Source organism: Passer montanus, unplaced genomic scaffold (assembly GCF_014805655.1).
Source record: "Passer montanus isolate IOZ18808 unplaced genomic scaffold, ASM1480565v1 scaffold48, whole genome shotgun sequence".
Taxonomy (NCBI): domain Eukaryota; kingdom Metazoa; phylum Chordata; class Aves; order Passeriformes; family Passeridae; genus Passer; species Passer montanus.
Window position 1 is genome coordinate 5,545,650 of NW_024369707.1, and position 12,212 is coordinate 5,557,861.

Here is a 12,212-nt window from a genome sequence, read left to right on the forward strand (position 1 = left end):
CCCGCGCCCAGCCGCGCCGCCCGGCGGGGCTCCGGCCCGGCCCCTGCCCTCCCGGTGCGGGGCAGCGCGGGTCACTGACAAAGGGGCAGCGGCGGAGCTGCCTCCTCCCCGCCCCTCGGCGGTATCCCCCACCCCCTCCGGGACCGCTCCTGATTCGGCGGGGCCCGCTGACAGCGCGGGTCTCCCCTAGATCAGCCCTCACCTGGATATAACCCTGCCGGCCGCTGCCGCTGCGATGACAACTCTGGCCGGAGCTGTCCCCAGGATGATGCGCCCCGGGGCCGGGCAGAACTATCCCCGCAGCGGGTTCCCGCTGGAAGGTAAGGCCGCGCCTGTGCCGCTCCCGGTCGGGAGAGGGATAATCATTCTGTGCCGGGACGCCGGAACAAAGCGGGTCCCCGGCCAGCCGGAACCGGTGCGCGGAGTCCTCCAGGACAGCTGCCCGGCTTCCCCCGGGGCTGTCAGAGCAGGGTTTGTCCCAGGACGGGCACGGCTCCGGCCTCGCAGCCCCCGAGCGGGAGGTTCGGCAGCGCAGCCGGCCCCGCTTCTCGTAGTGGAGTGATTTTGGGAGCCCAAAGTTGGGGGAAAAGTTAGGGAAAAAGTTAAATTTGGGTAAAAGCAATGCGAATCGAAAGGAAGTTCAGAGCCGTGGGTCGGCACCGGGCCGCTGCGAGTGGCCGCTGTTGGCCAAGGCAGCGGCGGTGCGAGGGCCCCGCGGTGCCGGGGACTGCCAGGCCCGTGCCCGAGCGAGGACGGGCGGCTGCCGCGGCTCTACCGCCACTCCCGGGCCGGCCGAGCCGAGCCGAGCCGGGCCGGCCCCCGCTCCGCCGGGCACACTGCGGCCTTCCCGCACCGCTTGCCCGTGCTCGGCCGGAGCCAGGCGGGCTCCCAAAGCCGGCTCCGGCCGAGCGCAACAGGTGAAGCCCGGCCGCCTCCCTGCCCTGCCCGCCGGGCCGGCGGCGTCTCCCCGGGAGCTGCGGGCCCCGGGCGCGCGGTGGGGCGGGGGGTGAGCTGCTTTATGGAAAAGCAACCACAAAAATACATAACAACAACAACAACAAGAAAAAAAGACGCAGCAGGATCCGAAGGAGACGTTAACGCCATTTACCCCCCTGCCTCCCTTCCCTCCTTTTCTAGTCTCTACCCCTCTAGGCCAGGGCAGAGTCAATCAGCTCGGAGGAGTGTTTATCAATGGCAGGCCTTTACCCAACCATATCCGGCACAAGATAGTGGAGATGGCCCACCATGGCATAAGGCCCTGTGTCATCTCCCGCCAGCTGCGAGTGTCCCACGGCTGCGTCTCCAAAATTCTCTGCAGGTACCAGGAGACGGGCTCCATCCGGCCGGGGGCCATCGGCGGCAGCAAGCCCAAGGTGAGCCTCTCCCGCCCGCCCGGAACCGGGCAAACCCCGGCGGCGGTGGCGGGGAGCGAGTTCCCACCGGGACACGGCCCAGGCTGGTCGGCACCGGGGTTTACGGGCGGGACGGCGGCCCCCGGGAGGGCCGGGGGGACCGTGCGGGGCCGGGGGTGGGCGCAGACACTCATGGGACGCAGCACCCCCGCCGTGTCCCCGCCTGTTGCTCTCAAACTTCCCGAGGTTTTAGAAAATATTGTTGGAGTTATTTGAAATAATATACTTTTAATTAAGGAAACGCTATTCAAAAAAAACCAAAAAAAAAAACCAAAACAAAACAAAAAAAACCAAAACCAACACAAAAACCAAGAAAACAACTCAAACGAAAATAGGGCAAAAAGGGCATTTTTTTGAGCGCTTGGCTTCCCAGAGCCCCGCGTGCCCCACGCTCGTTTTTCCCGCAGGAGCGCGGGCGGGCTCGGGGTCGGACCAACACAAAAAACCAAGAAAACAACTCAAACGAAAATAGGGCAAAAAGGGCATTTTTTTGAGCGCTTGGCTTCCCAGAGCCCCGCGTGCCCCACGCTCGTTTTTCCCGCAGGAGCGCGGGCGGGCTCGGGGTCGGGACGGACCGGGACGCGGTCGGTCCGGCGGTGGAGCTGACCCAGCCCGGCTGGATCGGGGCCTCCCCGCTTTCGTTGAAAGCGCAATAAAACAACCTGTATTTCTGTCGGTCTATTTACTGCTCTTTCTCCTGCTCTGTTTACTTTTTCTCTCCGCTCTAGAGCTGCGTGTATTTATAGCTACGCCACCGAAAAGTTTGTGCTAACAATAACGGAGACGAAATTTCCCCCCAAGATTAGGCTTTTCCTTCTCCAGCTTTTCTCTTTTCTCTAGCTTTTCCCACTAAAGCGAAGTAAAGGCTTGAGTTTTTATTTGAGGTTGTTGGTAGATTTCTCCCACCCCCGCCCCTTCTTTGGTTCTTCTAAAGTAGCGAAGCGATGCCCGAACTTTTCCTTTCCGTGTTAGGAGTAGAGGTAATTTTCTATAAGCGTACTACTCAAAAGTAAGGCTATTGCCAGCCCGGAGATCGTTCTTTTTGTTTGGTTTTTAATTTTATTTTAAAATCACGAGGCTACCGAAGAAAAATGCCGGTACTCGAACTTCTCCGCGTTTTTATTATGCTGGTTTTTGTTCGGAGCTGCAAACTTTGTTCAGCCGAAACTTTACTGACCTGGAGCTTCCTTGCCCGGAGTCCTCCGCTGGTCGCGACCTGGTATTTTCTCGGCCGCGCGGCAGCCGGTGCTGCCTAATTCGGGGTTTTCCATGCCGAAGGCTCTGTCCCACCTTCCCGGTAACCCCGGTGGATTTTCCGGGACGTTTCGTTTAACGCAGAGTGTGTTCGTTTCGTGCGGCCCGTTATTCCCTTCTGTGTCCCCTCTTTCCTCGCCCTGCCCGCACTCGGGTGTTTCATATCGGCGTTTCCAAGCGGGGCCGGTGCCGGCTCCGACCGCCCCGGGGCTCTGGCGGCGGCAGCCCCGGCTCCCCCGGCCCTACAGACTGTGCCCGCTCGCTTGTCTTTACTGAAGCAGGTGACGACGCCGGATGTTGAGAAGAAAATAGAGGAATACAAGCGGGAAAACGCGGGCATGTTCAGCTGGGAGATCCGGGACAAGCTGCTGAAGGACGGGGTGTGTGACCGCAACTCGGTGCCGTCAGGTACGGAGCGGGGGTCCGGGGTGTCCCGGGGGCTCGGGGGCGGCCCGGGGAGGTCAGCGCGGTAGCCAGGTGAGCTCTGTCCCCTCGGGATGGGAGCCCCGGGCCGGAGCGGTGCCCGCGGCGCGGCCGGCGTTAGCACGCGGTGCCTCCCTCCCGGGAGGATTCCTGCTCTCGGCGGGGTGTTTTCAATTAAATCGCAACTGCATCCCCCTCCCCTCCTCCTCCCGACGCTTCCTCGCCGTCCCCTCCGGGCTGCTGCTGCAGGAGGGCTCGGAGCTTGCCGGAGACGCGGAGGTGGGAAGCAGGAGATGGGGAGCAGCTCCCTGTGCCGGCGGGTTGTTTGTGGGATGGGGCGGCGGGCACATGGAGCTGAGCAGTATTTGCGAGGGGTTCGAGGGTCTTTATCACCCGCCATTGGGCTCGGGGGAAAGAAAGATTCTCGGGAGCCGCTGTGCCCGTGCTGGAGCCCGGTGCGGACGGTGTCCCGTGAAACCCCGCGGGGACGGGAGTGACAGGCTGCCTGCCCTAAGTCCCGGCTGGCAGTGGCCGAGGGACACAGGCCGGTGGCACTGAGGGGGGACTCGGCCTCCCGGGCTGGCCCGAGAGCCGCGGGGGGCTGCTGGGGACGAGCCGGTCACAGCTCTGCACTCCCCCCCTGAAGTGAGCTCCATCAGCCGCATCCTGCGGAGCAAGTTTGGGAAAGGCGAGGAAGAGGAGGCTGAGCTGGAAAGAAAAGAGGTGGAGGAAGGCGACAAGAAGGCCAAGCACAGCATTGACGGCATCCTCAGCGAAAGAGGTAAAGTCTTACTTGCCCCTGCTCTCTGTGGAGCCCTGCGACGGCCCAGTGCCAGTCCCAGGTGCTGGTGGCTATCGCTCCCAGTCTCCAGAGGTTGTCCTGGAGCCAGCCCAGTGCAGGGCGAGTGAGCCCTGCCAGGCTGGCTGCCACATCCCATCGTATCCCACTACCCCAGAGGAGCGACCCCGCAGCGTGCGGGATGGTGCAGAGGCTGCAACAAAGATGGGAGGCAGAGCTAGTTTGGCTTTCAGGGAGCAGGGAGGGTTGGGGCCACCACAGAGCCCCTCACACAGCCGTGCACGGGCTCCTCTCCCAAGCCAAGCAAAAGCTGCAGCTGCATAGGAGGGGTAGCTGTAGCAAAATCTGTGGAGCCTCAATTCTCTGCAGCCTGAACAGGGCAGGGAGACACATGTTTTGCTTTTTCTGCTCTAAAAACTGCTGGGGAGAGCATGTGTTGGTGTTTGGCCCGGGACTGCGAGGAGGTTGCAGCCTGAACAAGGCGGAGGTGAAGGGCTGCTGCGGGGGGACAGCTGCTGCTCCCGTGGAAGCCGTGCCTGGCTCCCGGCCGGGCCGGGCTGCAGGGGCAGGCAAGGGCCCGGCCCGGCCGCCTGTGCAGGGAAGTCGCTGCCCAGCACAGGCACAGGCACTGGAGAAGGCGAGACAAAAGTACCAAATGAGCTGGTCAAACATTTGTACAACTTTTCCAGCTTTTACAAAGAAGGCCTTCTATACACAATCTACACTTGGAGATGAACTTGGAAAACAAAGAGGGGGGAGTCCATTGAAACTCACACTTTGGCTTTGCACAGACAAAGCTTCAGCTAGCAGCAGCTTGATGTGAACAAAAGAAGGCAACCTTTTTATAATTCAAGGAGAAAAGAAGAGAAAACAGCCCCACAAAAGGCTGAGAAAAGACATTATGGGCTTGCAATGAGGGATGAATTATTCAATGAGCCCCTAATAGCTGATGCTCCACGCAGTTTTATGGACTCTCAAACGTGGAAAAAAATAGCTGTTTTTAGAGAGAAAATGTTTACAGCATTTCTAGGCATCAAGGGATGCCGGTTCTGTGCAAGGACAACAGAAATCTGTTCTTTGACACGAGGACATGTCCCTGTTTCGTTAGAACAAACCCCTAAACCCTGCTAAAACTTAGTTTTCAACTGTATTAAAACTTTCAGGGAAGCCTCATCTTCTGTGTGTTTGTGTTTCCAAGGAGGTGTGTAATGCAGACATGCAGAAGATGCTAACAAAATTAGAGGTTTTAAGGCCAGAAGGCACAGTTTGATTGCCTGGTCGAGTTGCCTCCATATGATGGGTCCAGAGTTCCCTCCAGCACCTCCTTCAACAGAGGATTTTTCCAAGAGGGATGTGCACCAAAGGAAAAAAATAGCTAAATCCAGTGCCCTAGTTGTTAAATAAGCTTTGCTGCCTTCTTCAATTTCTTGACAGAGATTAGAAACAGAAGATAGTAAGGCTTGATAATATCAATGCTTTATGGAACAAAGAGTGGTTAATAGAGACAGCAAGAGAAAGAATATTGTTATCAATACAACCCATCCTTCTGTTTGTCTTTGAAACATTCTTGTTCTTTGACTGTCTGCCCTTTAAAGTGTGGCTCCTGATTTATTATAAATCAGTGTCTGGGTGCATGGCTGCCTTCCACCAGCCTAGGGGAGCCCCAAAACTCTTGCAGGAAAGCCACTGGGGCTGGTGATGCCTTGCTGCAAGAGTTGCTCGCTCGTGCCTCCCAGCACAGTCGTAGGAGGAGGCTGAGATGTACCCTCTCTTTCACTTTCTGTGGATGTGAATGTCTCACTTTATTTGTTTTGAGTTCAATCAGTAGCAATTTTCCCCTTGATTACATGGGGTAGTGGAGTCCTCTCCTGCCCTAGGCATGCAGGTTTTTTGCTGCGTGAACGTGACCGGACAGTTCGGTGGAAACAGCAGCTTTGGTAATCCCATCTGTTCTGTGACAGTGGCTGGGAAGGCTTGGCAGTGCGAGGCACAGTGTGCTCTCCCCCACAGCAACGCCGGCTCCCCCTCCCTGACTAGCAAGCTGTTGCTTAATCTCATTACTGGAGTGGCTGGGATGCTGCAGTGCGAGCACAGCGCGCTGCTGCTCCAGAAAACATTTGTTGCTGCACTCGTGCCCTGCATGGAGTGTGATAATAATGCCACAGCACACCAGTGGCACCATTACAAGAAAAGAATAACCATAAAAGAAGCCCACCACTGCTTTCTGTATCTGACCAACAACAAAAAGTTCTGCTTCAACTGCATTGCCAGCTGAGGAGCTTTGATTTCACTCCATCTATAAAAACAATCCTGTACTGTTACTAAAATAACTGGCAGTGCTCCTAGGGATTTTGATGCCGCAGGATCATATTTGCCAGCACCCACCAGCTTGGCTACAGGGCCTGCTGTGGCAGAGGGTGCCCGCTGGCAGTGCATCTCAGATGCCCTTCTGACACTTGGGTTGCTTGTGGAATGTCCAAAGGGTATCCATGTGCTGTGCAGCAAAACCCCCGGTGCCAGCTCAGCGCTGAGCGCTCTGCGTTACAGAGGGGAAAAAAGTGTGGGCTTTTGTGCAATATGAGGAGTTTTTGTAGCCCTGTCCTTGGGGGCTTGAGGTATCCTGGAGCTTGGGTGCCAGGGAAGGCTGTGGGATAGGTCAGAAAGTGACTCCTGAGGCTGTTCATGATGGCTTTTCTGCTCGGGAGCACACATTAGTGCTGGACTTTTGCTGGCGCTGCCTGAAATCCCCTCCTCACCATGGGCCTTTGGGTGGTTCAAGGAGTGGCATTTCTTCTAAGAACAAGGACAAAATTTGTCACTTTAATGGTAGCTAATTCAAGATTTAGGGAGTATTTACAGCAGAGTGGTGTTAGAGAAAAGGGAAATATGATATTTTTAAAAAATGTGTATCATTGTCTATCACTGGGCTTTCTCCACCACATATATGGGTGTAGGTAAACTTTTGTATGGCTGGTGTGATTCTGTTCCAGCTTCTCTTCTCGGACACTTACACGTGATTCTCACACTGTTTACAGATGCCACATGTGCAGCCCTGTACGTGCTGTATTTCAGTGTTTCTGCCAGCATCACCCTCAACTCTGATTCTGGGGATATACTTAAAAAAACTTGGTTGTCAGAGTGTGTATCAGGAGGCTGGTAGCTCTGTAACAGCAAATCTGTATTTCTGCACGCGTGATAATAATTTTTTTCTTAAAGGCGCAAGCCATAAATAAAGAACACCAGAAAGTTTTGTGCCTTTATGTGGCACATCAGGGCTTATTTTTAGCATAGCCACTACAGAAGAGTGTTTGCTTGTACCTTCGGTGGGGGTTATGTGCGGCATGGTTTGCTGACTAATCCGATAACTCCCCCCTTCATAAAATAGCTGTTGTTTTCTGGCAGCAACCAGTGGCTTTCAGCACTGCAACGATGGGGCAGAGCTGGTCCCCGGCCTTCTGGGGAGGGGGCTGGGGCCGGGACCCCCCCTCCCGGCCTCAAAGGGGGCCTCTGTTCCCAGCCAGCGGAATTGGCCCCCGGGCCCTGTCCCGCGGATCCTCCCCCAGTCATGCGCGCCCGTCCAAAAAGGGCCCTACTCATCCCAAGCCTCTACCCTTGGCTGTACTGAGAGCAATTCAGGCTACAGCAGACTAAATTGCCTCCTTTATTTTCTTCTTACTTTCATCTTGGACCAAACCCTTCCCCCTTTCCCTCCCCTTCCTCTTTTCTTTTTTTCTGTGTGCCTGAGGCTCACATTAATACAATTTCGGCACCACCCCTATTTTAGAGTGTGTATGTGGGGAGTTTGAGGGGGTAGGAAAAAAAAAGGACCTTAGCACAAAAGCCCTGCTCAGCAGCTCAAAAGTTCAAGCTGCTGCTGCTGCCTCTCTAGTTGTGTGATGCTTTTCCTGTTTGTGAGTTTTGGGAAACATTTTTGCTTTGTACTGTAATGGAATTAGAGGACAGATGCTGACTGTAAATGGGACACGCGACTACCAGCCCCTAGCTTAAATATTTAGATGCAATGTTACAATTACTGACTTGATGCAGGAGGCTTTGAAGTGGTGGCACATGATCTAAAGGGTAGCTGGAGCTAGATGGGCTGGCAGATGTTTTGATTAGGGCTGGTCAGTATCATGCAGCCAGTTATTTTTAGATTGCTAAACTAATAAAGACACTTAATTAAGGGAGAAGATTAACATGGAGGCACCAGATATCAGTTTGAGTCATTCATTTCTACATAGTAGGCTGTTGGATTAGTGGCTGGAGCATGGGATGAGTCAGATGCTGAGCTAGATTTTGGTTGCAGGGGTTGTCTTGGTTTTTCTCCGGTGTCCTGTCCCAAGGTGCAGTGGTGGGAGGACTTAGGTGCTGTGTGAAATGCTGTTGTGGGCTGAGAAGCACAGTTTGTTCCCCTGCTCAGTGCTCATGGTAAAGATTCACTTATTGAGTGAGATGTGATGGCTGTGGCTGCAGGCAGTTATCTCCTTGAGCCTGAAATTTCATGCAGTACTCAATATATTTGCTCACTAGCAGGTCTGAGAAATCAACTCATGTTACTTGAACAGGGTCTGAGGCTCTCAGAGGTGACAAGAAAATAGTACTTAATTAAGAAAAACTCCCTAGTGAGTCCAGAATTTGGCTCAAGGGAGACAGTGCCAACTATATTTTCTGTCTTTTTTTCCTTCTCTTAACTCATATGTTAATAGTGAGAGTCCAGGCAGAAAAGCCAGGTATTGCACCGGTGCAAATTGGTGCAGGTGATTCCATGCAAAGCCAGCACAACTTTGTTTCTTCTGCCTGACCCATCATCGCTGTGGGCCAGGCTTCTTCTTCCAAATAATTATTCCAAAATACTGATGAGCTCAGCAGTGAATAATGACCTCACCATCAAGTGAGAGTGTGATGTCCCAGCATGCTGAGCATTTTTAGAAAGGTGCTAAATGTTTGACTTTAGGGTGACTTCAAAGCGGAGTTTGCTCTTCCAGAGCTGCCGGGGGCAGCCCATTCCCTCCTGTCTTGAAGTGGAGGATTTCGAGGAGAGTGCTAATTGTCAGACTAACTGCAGGCTAATCGTCTGACAAAAGCACCAGTAATATTTCCAGCTGTGGGAAGAAAGGGTGTTAATCTAGCAGCGACTCTCTGAAGTAATATATGTACACATCATATCCTCGGCTTGAAATCATGATTTTATTAGTGGCTTTGAATGTTTTACCATCTGAGGGACGCTTTCTTCAACTCAAGAGTCAGCGCCTGTTCAAGCAGAATTGCTGTGGGCATCCTTTCCAGTTTTTCTAATTGCCTCTATCTAGAACAAAGCTGAATGTTATTTCAGCAAATGTCAGGATTGCTTCACACACAGCAGTCGATTAACTTGAATTTGTACCCAAGTTAGCACCTTATTTGGTTGCTTTGAAATCCTCATCTATTAGTCTAAAAGGGTGTCATTCCAGAAAGGCAGAGGCAAGAAGCTGTTGGTTGACTTTGGTAGGCTCGGACTTCCTCTGAGAATGTGATTTATGTATTTGGCTTTCCAGATTCTCCTGTGATTGCAGGATCTGTGATGTCAGTGGGAATTTACCCTAACAGGCATCAGGCTTTTCTTGGAACCAGCTCTGTAGTGTGCCCTGGAGCTGCAGCTCTGGGGGAAATCTCGGGTTTGGGGTTGAGAGGGGTTTACTCGGTGCTCCCCAGCGCTGCAGATGCGGGGCCGGGCATCCCTCTCAAAGGGCCCATTCATGTGTGCAGCGCTGCCCAGGCAGCAGAGGGGCCCAAATTTGTTCTGTTCTGTCAGTAAAAAGTACCCACTGCACAAGAGCGTGGCTGTAATCCCGAGTGAAACTCCGGCAAAACTCTCACTGAGGGCAAGGATCTTTGTGTCTCAGTTTACACAGAGGTAGCAGTGGAACAGAAGACAGGCAGAGATTTTAGTTAGATAAAAAGCTAATTAACAATTAATGCTGTAAGTAAAAGCCAATACCGATAAAATTCTTAAAACAAATAATTCCCCGTGTCTGAGTTTGAATAGTGATTCTCTGTTATATCATGCAAATACAACACTTTCATCTAACACTTATTTGGGGAACGTTTAGTTTGGTTTGGGTTTACTTATTGATAAGGGTTGGAACAGGGTTTAGGAGAGGGAAGCCAATAAAGCTGATAGTGATAAATTATCATGAGTCCCCAGAGCTGTGTAATAAAACTGCATTGGGAAATGAAGCAGAACTACAAAGTGCTCTCTGGTTAATTTAAGAAGAAATTGAGTGAAACACAAAGCAATAAATCAGAGCAAGCCAGTCAATGTGAATTTCTGCATGTAAATGTCACTTTAAATCCTATGTAGCAAACATATGTGGCCAGAGAAAGAACAAAATATAGAAATAAAAATACAGAATACTTCCAAGTGGTCCCTGAACGCTGAGTTTTTGGCTAATAAAAATGATGTACAGTAATGTAATTCACCACAAGACCTTGTTTAGCCTAGTGTGAATGTGGCATTTCACTTTACTTGCCCTGGAGTACTCCTGCCCCATGCTGTTAAACTAATTCAGTTTAAATCACCCTGCCTAGAAAAAAGTGAAGCCTAATGAAATTAAAACTCACTGAGGACACATTAGAGTTAAAGTGTGTCATGTGCTGAGATTATTTAGTTAAGGGAGTTTGATGTAATTGTTGACAGGTCGTTTATTCATCCTAGTAAATAAAGATTCACGAACTATTAAGAATGTGCATATATAACTAGTAAGACAGTAAAAGGCAATTAAGCAGTCAGTTTAATGTCTTATCTTGCTGGTTGCCCTACAGTTGTTTTACAACTAGGAATTAAAATTTGAAAAGAAAGTTTTCAGTGTCCCTGGCCAAATATTGATTAAGTAGTTGTTTGCTGATGCCATTGTGGCACATAAAAAGGCCAGTGGTTCTGCCCCTTGTTGTTCATCTTCCATTGTTGCTGATTCTTAACCTCGGAGATCAAAGGAGGATCATTTCAGTTTATCTGTCTTGGAAAATCCTTCTTTGCTCCTAAACCCGTATGGATTAATGGCCAAATTGTCTTTAATGAGATGTGAAATTTGAATGGAATCCTTATTTTGCATGGTCTGTTGAATGTATACACTGTATGCTCTTACAGTTTTGTGGGTTTTTTTCCTTAGCGTTACTGGATTTGATTTTGTTTCCATCACTTTATTTTTAGTATACAGTGCATTGAAATGTTACTATTGTAGCAGGTAAAATACAATGTACTTAACTGAATTTTACTAAAACTATTTTTATTGCACGTAATCTTTTTGATGAGTGTAGCCTAAAGGAAAAAAAAAAAAAGTTATCTTCGTATACCAAATCACACAGGAGATAAATATCCAGGGCTGCCAATAAAAGAAAGGGAGCTTGAGAAGCCAGCCCATTCTCCAGACTGGGCTCTCAGATATAGGGGACACAAACAAGCTTGCAACATTTGCTTGGTCATTTTCTTCAGTTTGGATTTTATGGCCCCTACTTGCCTCAGCTAGAATAGTTGTGCTGTGCCTTCTCCCAAAAAAAGGGAAGTTGGATTGACGAGGCTGCACAGAAAAACAAGCAAGAGCCCTGGAGAACAATCAGTTCCTTGTTGCACGGCAGAAAGCTATATTTATTTCAGAGACAGTAAAATGTATCCCACCACATCCTCAGCAGAAAAGGCTGTGCAATCTGGATGTGTTTTCTTGTTATTATGACATGAGTTTTCATCTGAATTGTGAGGAATGGAAGTGTTAGACCCAGGTCCCACTGCATCCACCAGACACAGTTTGAGTTTAGCTCCACAAACAGTAGTAAGAAGCCTGTGAAACCAGAAAGCCTCTCCTGTGTTGCATTAATTTTTAGTGGGTGGGTGGGTCTACTCTGCTTTTGTGAAAAACAGCAGAGTAAAGGATAAGACAAAATTTTTTAATCATCTTTTTCTCATTCTCTTTCTTAAAAACTCTGCTTCCATTCTGTCTGGTTACTGCTGGTTAAAATATCAGTCTGTGCATGCTTTGTAAGTGCTCAGCTACTTTAGGAGATATTTTGTCCCAGAGTAAGAGCTAACACTCTTTGAAAGCATTTTAGACACAAATTTCCTCAAAGTCCATGCACTCAACTTTTTTGTTTCCATAGAGAGCTGTGGTGAGCACAGCAATATCCACGCTACCTTTTGATTTTTTTTAACAGATATTTGCTTGGTTGTAGACTTTCTGCCAAATATGATCAGTGTTTATATCATGCACAAGCCCATATAAGGACCAGTCTTAAGGATTTTTATATTTATGATATGCCTCATGTTGGATGTCTGATCTAAAAATGACTATGCA

At 50.6% G+C, this 12,212-nt stretch overlaps 1 protein-coding gene across 4 annotated transcripts in view; it reads left to right on the plus strand.

Annotated features, from left to right (window-relative positions):
- Nucleotides 1-38: 38 nt before the first annotated feature.
- Nucleotides 39-12,212, plus strand: part of PAX3 (paired box 3) — a 75,062-nt gene continuing 62,888 nt past the window's right edge. For 2 of the 4 annotated variants that reach the window (XM_039722421.1, XM_039722423.1), the window contains exons 1-4: nucleotides 39-320; nucleotides 1,138-1,373; nucleotides 2,945-3,074; nucleotides 3,736-3,870. In XM_039722421.1, the coding sequence (XP_039578355.1) occupies nucleotides 236-320; nucleotides 1,138-1,373; nucleotides 2,945-3,074; nucleotides 3,736-3,870 (586 nt within the window). In that variant the 5' untranslated portion in view covers nucleotides 39-235. The remainder of the gene's footprint in view (nucleotides 321-1,137; nucleotides 1,374-2,944; nucleotides 3,075-3,735; nucleotides 3,871-12,212) is intronic. The other 2 variants (XM_039722422.1, XM_039722424.1) reach the window with 1 other exon arrangement.